Source organism: Orycteropus afer, unplaced genomic scaffold, assembly GCF_000298275.1.
Source record: "Orycteropus afer afer isolate SDZICR_OR568_19922 unplaced genomic scaffold, OryAfe1.0 scaffold00245, whole genome shotgun sequence".
Taxonomy (NCBI): domain Eukaryota; kingdom Metazoa; phylum Chordata; class Mammalia; order Tubulidentata; family Orycteropodidae; genus Orycteropus; species Orycteropus afer.
The window spans coordinates 4,113,571-4,123,735 of record NW_006921832.1 but is presented as its reverse complement, the minus strand read 5'-3'; the positions used below and the strand labels follow the sequence as shown (position 1 = coordinate 4,123,735).

Sequence of the window (10,165 nt, the reverse complement as noted above, 5' to 3'; positions counted from 1 at the left end):
GAGAGAATAATCATGGGAGAAAGAAGGCTGTTTATGCACAGGGAGACAGTTCAGGGGGCAGGAGTGCATGGAGGGATGGACATAGGGAAGAGGTGACTGTCGGGAGGAAGTGGGAGGGGAGCTGTTACATTGGGGTAAATTGTAGTCAATGTCATGAGACAACATGTCTGTGAACTGCTGTATGGAAAGTGAATTTGCTCTGTAAACTTTCACCCAAATCACAGTTAAAAAATAATTAATTAATTTAAAAAGACCTAGAGAGCACAGGGTCATGTGCATGGAGGGCAAGGGTGCCCTCCCATTATATCCCTCCTACTTTTGTAGACTCCTTAGTAGTCCCCAGTCCATGCAATGCCTCCTTCCCATTCTGAACAGTTTGAGAGGAGTGAAACTAAGCACATACTCTTCAAGAAAAGAATTTCCTTTAGTGTCTACTTACCATGTTTCAGGGCCTCTGCTGCACAATGGTTTATCCAACAAGCCTGCAAAGGAGATAGTAACCGGGTAGGTCAACCACCTGAGGTCATTGAGCAGGGCAGATTTGAACTGTGGAGTGCTTGATTCCAAACCCATAGTATTATCACAACATCATCCTGCCCTAACAAGTCTTCCAGATGAGTTCTCCTCTTCCTCCACCTCCCTCAACATGCTGCTCTTCTTCACAGACCAGGAACTAGAGCCATATAACTGGTGTTGCCGCTGGAATGACAAACCCCACTTTTGCATCCTGTACCAGCAAAGGGAGCCCCGTGTCAGCTGTGCTGGATACAGACCCCCAAGACCAGGTGAAGTAGAACATCTGGGGAGGGGTACCCTTTTGGCCTCTGGGACGTGGAAGCTGGACCAGAGAAGGACCAGCTTTCGCACCAGAGCTATAGCCACAGGAAAGATGGAGATGTTTCCAGTGTGGTGCTCATGGCAAATGGACAAGCTGTGTACATGGGGTTGGGGAAAGGGTAAAAATAGGTGATAGGGGAATAATGAATAGATATGAATGGAGTAAGGGGCCCAAAAGTGCAAGAAAACTTTTAGGAGGGTTCCACACTCAATGAACATCTCCTCAGGCTTGAGTCTAACAGCAAATGCCCTCCCTAGAAAGTGATGGGGACAGAAATCTCAGCCCTGAAAAAGCTGGACAATGAGAAGGGAAGACAGAAGAAAATTTCATGCATTCAAACTGTGGTGTTGGTGAAGAATATTGAATATACCACAGACTGCCAAAAGAACAAGCAAATTAGTCTTAGAAGAAATACAACCAGATTGTTCCTTAGCAAAGATGACAAGACTTTGCCTCACTTACTTTGGACATGTCATCAGGAAAGACTAGTTTCTAGAAAAGGACGTCATGATTGGTAGAGGGTCAGTGAAAACAAGATTCCCTCAATGAGATGGATTGACATAAAAGCCACAACAATGGATTCATACACCAACAGTCATGAAGGTCGTGCAGGACTAGGTTGAAGTTTTGTTCCATTGTAATAAGGTTGTCATGAGTTGGAGCCAACTCAACGACAACTAACAACAAACCAGAACAAGAACAACTACCCTTGGTTTTCTTTTTTTTTTTTTTTTTTCTCCAGCCTGGATGTTTGGAGATCCTCATATCATCACCTTGGATGGTGCCAATTACACCTTCAATGGGCTGGGGGACTTCCTGCTGGTCCGGGCCTGGGATGGAAACTCCTCCTTCCTGTTGCAGGGCCGCACTGCCCAGACTGGCACAGCCCAGGCCACCAACTTCATTGCCTTTGCTGCTCAGTACAAATCCAGCAGCTTGGAGCCTATCACCGTGAGTGAAGGGGAGCTCAGGGCATCCCTGCATCCCCCAAAGAGAGCCCATCAGTGACCTTCAGCTAGAAACCAAGGTCCACGAGGAAAGAGAGAACAGGAAGAGGAAAGGGAGAAAAAGAAAGGAAAGGAGATGAGAGAGAGGGAGGGAGAACACACCCTACTAGTGCAGTAGCTTTAAGAGCAAGCTCTCAGGAAGGCAGGATTAGAGTCTTGGCCCCATTTCTTAGCTGTGTGACTTTGAAGAAATTACTTCTCAGTGCCTCAGATGATAACATTGCCCACTTCTCAGGCTGTCGTGAAATTTAAACAAAATAATCAGAGAAATATGCCTTGTACAGAGTCTGGCCCATGCTAAACATTCAATAGATATTAGCTATCAGAACATCATTGTCACACTTTGTCACCTTCATCCCAGACTCAGTTTCCAGCCCTGAGTTGCTCTCAGGTGCCTCATTTCTGAACCTCTGGATCCACATATGGGTCAGACTTAGACCTTCTCTAATTCCCTTCAAGGTTCAATGGCTCCTTGAGAAAAATGACAAAATCCAAGTTCAGCTCAATAACAAGACTGTGGCATTTGAAGACAACCATAAAGATGCAAAAGGTAGGCTGGGGACTCCCATCAACCTGCTTCCCTTGGTTGGGGGCTCAGTGGGGTGTCCAGTGTCCTGGGAGCAGTGTGTGTTTGGGTGAGGAGGGTCAGAGGAGAGGAGTCACCACTCTGTCTCTTCAGCAACTGTAACCCAGGAATAGAGCATTAAATGTTCCCTCCTCACTACTGTCCTTTCTTCCAGTCCTGAGACCTCTTTTTTGCTAGTCCATCTTCAGACCCTAGGAAGAAGGAAGTGGTGTAGCCTTGGGGGTGTCCTGTGTGTTTGATTTAGGTCCATTAGAGACAGTGTCCCCAGGACATCCCAGAGCTGTTTTTAGAGTCTCCTCCCTGCATTGTGACCCTCCAGGACTGCCAAGTCTTAGAGCTTCAGGGCTACTGGCTGGTTTCTTCTCCTTCTTTTTCTTCTTCTTTTCCTTTTTTGTGACAGCTTTATTGGGATATAGTCCACCTATCATACAATTCACTTAAAATAACAATTCAATGGTTTCTTCATCTGTTTCCCAATGTTCTAGGCCAGGAGATATTTAACACCACTGGACTCATACTGACCCGCAACGGTTCTATGGTCTCAGCCAACTTTGATGGGACAGTGACCATCTCAGTGATAGCTCTCTCCAACATTCTCCATGCCTCCTCTAGCCTTCCAGAGGAGTATCAAAACCACACAGAGGGCCTCCTGGGTAAGAAGCAGGTCAGACTGCCTCTGAGGCAGTGGCCACAACAGGAGCTCAGACCCCCAAGTAAAAACCAGCTTCTTCTGTTGGCCTACAGACACCCTAAACTGCTTCCATTTCTCAGTCTCTTTGGAGCTATACCCTCAAGACACAGGGCTGGCCAGGAGGGAGGAGAGGTATAACCTGTTGGATACTCCCAAGGAGGAGAAGAGCCACAATCCCAGGGTGACTGACCTCCTACTCTGTCCCTCAGGGGTCTGGAATGACAATCCAAATGATGACTTCAAGATGCCCAATGACTCCACTATTCCCCAAGACAGCTCTGAGGAGATGATTTTTCACTATGCAATGACCTGTAAGTCTGAGCCCTAAGTCCTCAGGGCAGATGGGGCAGGGGCAGGATGAGGGAAGGGAGAGATGTTTCCCTCAGACATATGAGAACTGCACCTCTGTCCTTTGTAAGAGTGGGATGGAAAGTCCAGGAGGAGACTCTAAGTCTGATGCCACATCAGATTTACCCCCATCCCACCTGCATCGGTCTACTTGGGAGATAGGTTGGGGAAAATGGGTGACCCATCACTCACAGAATAAGAATCTCTGGACCAGAAGCTGAGAACCATTCTATCTCCTCTACACCACCCTCCCTTTGCTCCAACTTATATAAAGTGAGGATAAGTGGTAGACAGAGCAAAAATACAACTGGAGCCCCATCCCTAGTGCCATCACCATCATACCTTATATGTTATAGGGAAAATCAATGGAACAAGTCTCTTTGGCAAGAGGAATGACCAGCTGCCTTCCAACTTCACCCCTGTCTTCTTTAACCAACTGAGAAACACCTCCTTGGATCAAAATTTGACTTCCAAGTGTAATAAAGATGTACAATGCATCTTTGATGCTCTGGCCACGCGGGACATAAACACTGGACTGCACACCAGGATGATTTTTGGAAGTTTCCAGGCAATCAATGCCACCCTCAGTAAGTGGCATCAGACCCAGATAAGCATTTCCAGAATTGGAGAGCAGATCAGGAGGTGCATTTCCATGACACCCTTTTTTCATTCATTTAACAGATTCTATTGCTGTTACTACTCCTCTGCTCAAAACCCACCAATGAATCACCAGCTCACTCAGTCCTTATGATGACTTTTAAGACATATTCAAACTCATACCCATTGCTCTTCTCCTGTTCCTCCTTGCTGCCTTTACTTCATTCCAGCTCCATTGGCTTCTTTGCTGGTCTTCAGATATGCCAAGTTCACTCTCAACAATAAGCTTTTTCACTTGCTGTTCTCTTTGCCAAAGACTCACTTCCTCACCTCCTTCAAGTCTTTATTCAAATGTCACCTTCTCTGCAAGGCCTTTCTTGGCTACCCTATCTAAAATGTCATACTCATCCACACTTTCTATTCCCTGCTTTATTCTTCCTCCTTAGCATTTATAACTATATAACATTTTATAATTTTGTATGGATATTTTAAGTTCTTTCTCTCCTCACCATATACAAACAAGACTGCAAGTTTCACAAGGGCAGAGGTTTTTGTCTGTTTTGTTCATTGATATATCCTCACTACCTAGAACAGTGCCAGCCACATAGTAGGTGCTCAATAAATATTTGTTAAATAATGAATGAATGAATGAACAATGGAATGGAAACAGCAGGGCTCCACAAAACAGAGATCAGTGAAAAGCTTTTTACTTACTCTATTTCCTAACAAATGCAATGCTCATCTAGACACTACCCTCATGGTTTTCAGCCCTCTTCCAAAGGCAAGACTATGATAGCCTGAACAACACTGCTCTCTTGAAATGTTTGAAGAGGAGGTAGAAAAAGAGAAGCTAAAGATTTGGCAGGCTTCCTCCAACCCCAAGCTGCCCTGTATTGGTATGAGAGCAGGTACACAAAATAATCCTCCCAGAGGTGGGTCACAGTCCTGGGAATGCCTTACACAAACTAGACAGCTGGAGAAAGAGAAAGATAGTAAGGAAAAGAGTGCCCTGCCTCAGACCCTGTGTTCTCTTTTTGTGTTTCAGATCAGTATCCACCCTCTATTAAAGGTGATCATGAGATTAAAGCCTACAAGGGGCAGACCAAGCAGTTTCAATACACCAGCAACTCTGAGAGTGTCACATTCTCTCTCAGAAACAACTCTACTGACTTCACACTCTTTGGTAAGAATGTTTTGTTGAGGAGGTAGGGAATGAGCTCGGAATCAAGCTTTGGGTAATTTTGCATCTATAAACCCTGTGTGTGGGAGCTCTGGTGGCTCAGTGGTTAAATGATAGGCTGCTAAACAGAAGACAGAGGTTCAAATCCACCAGTCACTCTGCAGGAGTAATATGTGGCAGTCTGTTTCCATAAAGATTTATGGCCTTGGAAACCCCATGGGGCAGTTCTAGTCTGTCCTACAACCTCACTATGAGTTGAAATTGACTCAACAGCAGGGTTTTTGTTTGTTTTGTTTTTTAATATCCTGTGCAATTACTGTCATTTAAATTTGATGGGAGCTCTGGTGGCATAGTGCCTAAGGCATTTGACTGCTAACCAGAGGGCTGGAGGTTCAAACCCACCAGCCACTCCTCAGAAGGAAGGTTGGGCAATTAATTTACTTCCATGGAGATACCACCTCAGAAACCCCAAGGAAGCCAAACTTGCTCAAGGAAACACTTGATGAGATTTAGGGTGGGTGTGAGAGGAGTGGGGAAAAGTCCAACATCAACAATCAGGACACTAAATACCCTAAAACCAGCTCCAGGATGGTCAGACAGCAGAGCAGAGAGGTCTCACAGCTCTCAATGTCTTTCCTGGGACAGAGAATGGAACATTGCTGTGGATACCAAAGTCACTGGAACCATTCACTCTGGAGATTCTAGCAAGAAATATCAAGAATGGCTTGTCATCTGAACTCCAGCCCAATATTGTGGCCTGCTTTTGCAGTGCAGAGAGCCAGTGTTTATACAACCAGACCAGCCGGGCTGGCAATTCTTCCCTCAAGGTGAGTGTTGGGGAAGTTTCAGAGCAGAAAAAAAAAAAAAAAAAAAACAGATTAATATCAATGTATTGTCCTAGATCTCTCAAAATATCCACTTTCAAAAGTACAAATCTGAATGCAAGAGAGTTCCATTTTAGGAGAAAAATGGAAATTGAAGGGATGTTGTAATTTAGCCTCTCCTGGGTAATGTACATGTTGGATGTGGGGCAGAGCTGTGGGAGGTGAGTAGAACAGATACCAATCTTAGGCCACAAGCTCACATATGTAACAAATAAAACTTTCTTTTATTGCTTATTGTTGTTGTTGTTGGCTCATCCTTATTTTTTATCTCCAAGCTCCCATTCTGTCAAGTTGGCAGGAAACTTCTACCTCAGCCATTCTTAGAGTTCTTAGTGATTCCCAGTTCCACAGTTCTGGATTCCAAACCAATTCATGGTATTGGGGCACAGGCAGGAAAGCATCCATGTGAAACATCCATTAGAAGCATCACATTGCCATTTCTCTTTGGGCCCTGATCATCATGGTGTCAGGAAAAGAGGTACAGGTCACTGTGATCTTGGGAACCCAAAACTCCTTTTTTCTTTCCTCTCTTCCTCCATCTCTTTCCCAGTTGGAAGAAATTTTTCTCTGCTCAAGTTTTGAGACAAGACACTTGGCCTAACTCCATGAATCTTGTCCCACTTACTTTTTATATTTATAAAGGGAAATCTAAGAAGGAAAGCATTTGGCACGTACACACACACACAAACACACACACTTTTCCTGAAGCCTAAGCTGAGAATTGCTACTTGGAAGTGGTAGAGGTGTTTCTTGGATTGAAAACCAACAACAGTAAACAGCAAATGACCATTAACACACATGATGACATAGTCTAGAAACCAACCCAGTTATGGAAGTATCTAAAATAAAATAAGCTTACAAGACTATAAACAGAGAACTAGAGACATGAATTGGTAAATGAGGACAACTACAAACCAAAAAGAAGGCAAAAATAATGTGGTTACAGAGCTGGTAAATGGTGAGGAAGTCAAGACAATTGTGAGATAAAACAGACTATTCTAAACTTGGGAAGAAAATTATAAATTACAAGGTAACTTCAAAGAAAAATGATAAACCTTCACATCAAAATAAAAAGAGCACAAACACAAATATTTAGCAAATCTTAAACCAATAGCAATAAAGGAAATGGTAACACAATTCATAAAAAAAAATGAGCTCTGCACAGAAAATTATATGGAACAAAGAAATAAGCAACACCATGAAAAAAATACATAACAAAATAACAGCAATAAATTCATACTTGTCAATAATTACACTGAATGTAAATGGATTAAATGTGCCACTCAAGAGACAGAGAGTTGCAGACTGGATAAGAGAACATAACCCATCAATATGCTGTCTACAAGAGACATACTTTAGAGAGAAAGACACAAATAGACTAAAAACCAAAGGTTGGAAAAAGATATATCAAGCAATTGGCAACCAAAAATAAGCAGGAGTGGCAATATTAATTTCTGATAAAATTGACTTTTAGACAAAAGCTAAGAAACAAGGGAGGACATTATATAGTGATTAAAGGATCAATTGAACAAGAGGACATAACCATAATAAATATCTATGCACCCAGCAAAAGAGCCCCAAAATACATAAATCAGACTTTAATAGACTTGAAAAGACAAATAGATGACTCCACAATAATAGCAGGAGACTTTAATACACCACTTTCAATCAAAGATAGAACAACTGGAAAGAAACTCAAAAAGCCACGGAATAGCCAAACAGTACAATCCAACAACTTGACCTTATAGACATCTACAGAGCACTTCACCCAACAGTAGCAACATATACATACTCTTCCAGTGTACATGGAACATTCTCCAGGATAGGCCACAAAGCAAGCATCGATAAATTTAAAAACAATGAAATACTGCAAAGCATCTTCTCAGATCACAATGCTATAAAATTAGAAATCAACAATAAGGAGACCAACAGAAAAAGATGGAAACTAAATAACACCCTCCTTGAAAATGACGGGGTAATAGAAGAAATAAAAAATGAAATTAAAAAATTCCTTGAATCAAACAAGAGTGAAAACACAACATACCAAAATCTTTGGGACTCAGCAAAAGCAGTGATCAGAGGCCAATTTATAGAAATAAATGCACACATCAAAAAAGAAGAAAGAGCCAAAATCAACACTTTAAACCAACATCTTCAACAATTAGAAAAAGAGCAGCAAAAAAGCCTACAGTTACCAGAAGAAAGGAAATAACACAGATTTGAGCAGAAACAGAAAATAGAAAGACAATAGAAAAAATCAACAAGATTAGAAGGTTTTTTTTTAAAAAAAAGATTAATAAAATTGACAAACCACTGGCAAATTTAACAAAGGAAAGGAGGGAGAGAATACAAATGACATGAACAAAAAACTAATTGGGCAACATCACAACAGAATCACCTGAAATAGAAAAGATCATATCAGGATACTATGAAGAACTATACTCCAACAAGTATAAAAATCTAGAAGAAATGGATAGATTTCTAGAAACATGCTACTTACCTAAACTAACACAGACTGAGGTGGCAAAGTTCAACTGACCCATAACAAAAGAAGAAATTGAACAGGTCATAAAAAAATTACCAACAAAAAAGTCCTGGCCCAGGTGGTTTCACTGGAGAATTCTACAAAACATTCAGAGAAGAACTGACACCAATCCTACTCAAATGATTCCAAAACATTGAAAAGGATGGAATCCTCCCAAATTCATTTTATGAAGCAAGCATAATCTTGATACCAAAACCAGGCAAAGACATCACTAAAAAGGAAAACTACAGACCAATATCCCTCATGAATGAAAATACAAAAATCTTCAACAAAATACTAGCCAACAGACCCCAACAACACACCAAAAATAATACATTATGACCAAGTGGCATTCATACCAAGTATGCAAGTATGATTCAACATTAGAAAAACAATCAGTGTAATTCATCACATAAGTAAAATAAAGAAAAAGAACCACATGATCATATCAATAGATGCAGAAAAGACATTTGGTAAAATCCAACACCCATTCCTGATCAAAACTCTCAGCAAAATACGAATACAAGGGACATTCCTCAACATAATAAAGGGCATATGTAGGCGATTTGGTGATGTGGTACCTAAGCATTTGACTGCTAACCAGAAGGCTGGTGGTTCAAACCCACCACCACTCCTCAGAAGGAAGGTTGGGCAATCTGCTTCCGCCTCAGAAACCCAAGAAGGGATTGCTATCAGTCGAATCAACTCGACTGCAGTGAGTTTGGTTTGGTTTGGATGCAAAAGCAACAGCCAACGTTATTCTCAACGGAGAAAGACTGAAACCAGACAAGGATGCCCTCTATCACCACTTCAATTCAACATTGTATTGGAAGTCCTAGCCAGGGTAATAAGGCAAGAAAGGGAAATCAAGCATCTAAATTGGTAAGGAAGTAGTAAGACTATCCATATTTGCTGATGATATGATCCTATGCATAGAAAACACAAGAAGCTCAGCAAGAAAACTACTGGAACTAATTGAGAGATTCAGCATAGTGGCAGGATACAAGATCAACATTCAAAAATCAATTGGATTCCTCTACACCAGCAACAAGATTGCTGGAAAGGAAATAAGGAAATCAATACCATTTACAATAAACCCAAAAGCAAATTCAGTGCCATCGACTGGGATGGCATTTCTGACTCACAGCGAGCCCCATTTGGTTTCTGAGGCTGTAAATCTTTATGGAAGTAGATTGCTCCACCTTCCTTCCATGGAGCAGCTGGTGGGTTTGAACCACGACCTACTGGTTAGCAATCAAGTCCCTTATCCACTCTGCCACCAGAGCTCCTTAGCTACTAAAAAAATAAAATACTTGGGAATAAATCTTACCAGGGACGCAAAAGACCTGTACAAAGAAAACTACAAAACAATACTTCAAGAAACTGTAAGAGATCTGCATAAATGAAAGAACATACCATGCTAATGGATAGAAGATTGAACATTGTGAAAATGTCAATACTACCCAAAGCAATCTATACATTCAATGCAATCCCAATCCAGATCCCATCA

The 10,165-nt window shown here is 41.7% G+C and overlaps 1 protein-coding gene across 1 annotated transcript in view; it reads left to right on the top strand.

Annotated features, from left to right (window-relative positions):
• MUC4 (mucin 4, cell surface associated) overlaps positions 1-10,165 on the top strand; it is a 43,593-nt gene that overhangs the window by 14,634 nt on the left and 18,794 nt on the right. The window contains exons 9-16 of the mRNA XM_042782127.1: positions 666-785; positions 1,581-1,789; positions 2,305-2,395; positions 2,917-3,084; positions 3,332-3,433; positions 3,827-4,057; positions 5,113-5,250; positions 5,893-6,074. Coding sequence (XP_042638061.1) covers positions 666-785; positions 1,581-1,789; positions 2,305-2,395; positions 2,917-3,084; positions 3,332-3,433; positions 3,827-4,057; positions 5,113-5,250; positions 5,893-6,074 — 1,241 coding nt within the window. The remainder of the gene's footprint in view (positions 1-665; positions 786-1,580; positions 1,790-2,304; positions 2,396-2,916; positions 3,085-3,331; positions 3,434-3,826; positions 4,058-5,112; positions 5,251-5,892; positions 6,075-10,165) is intronic.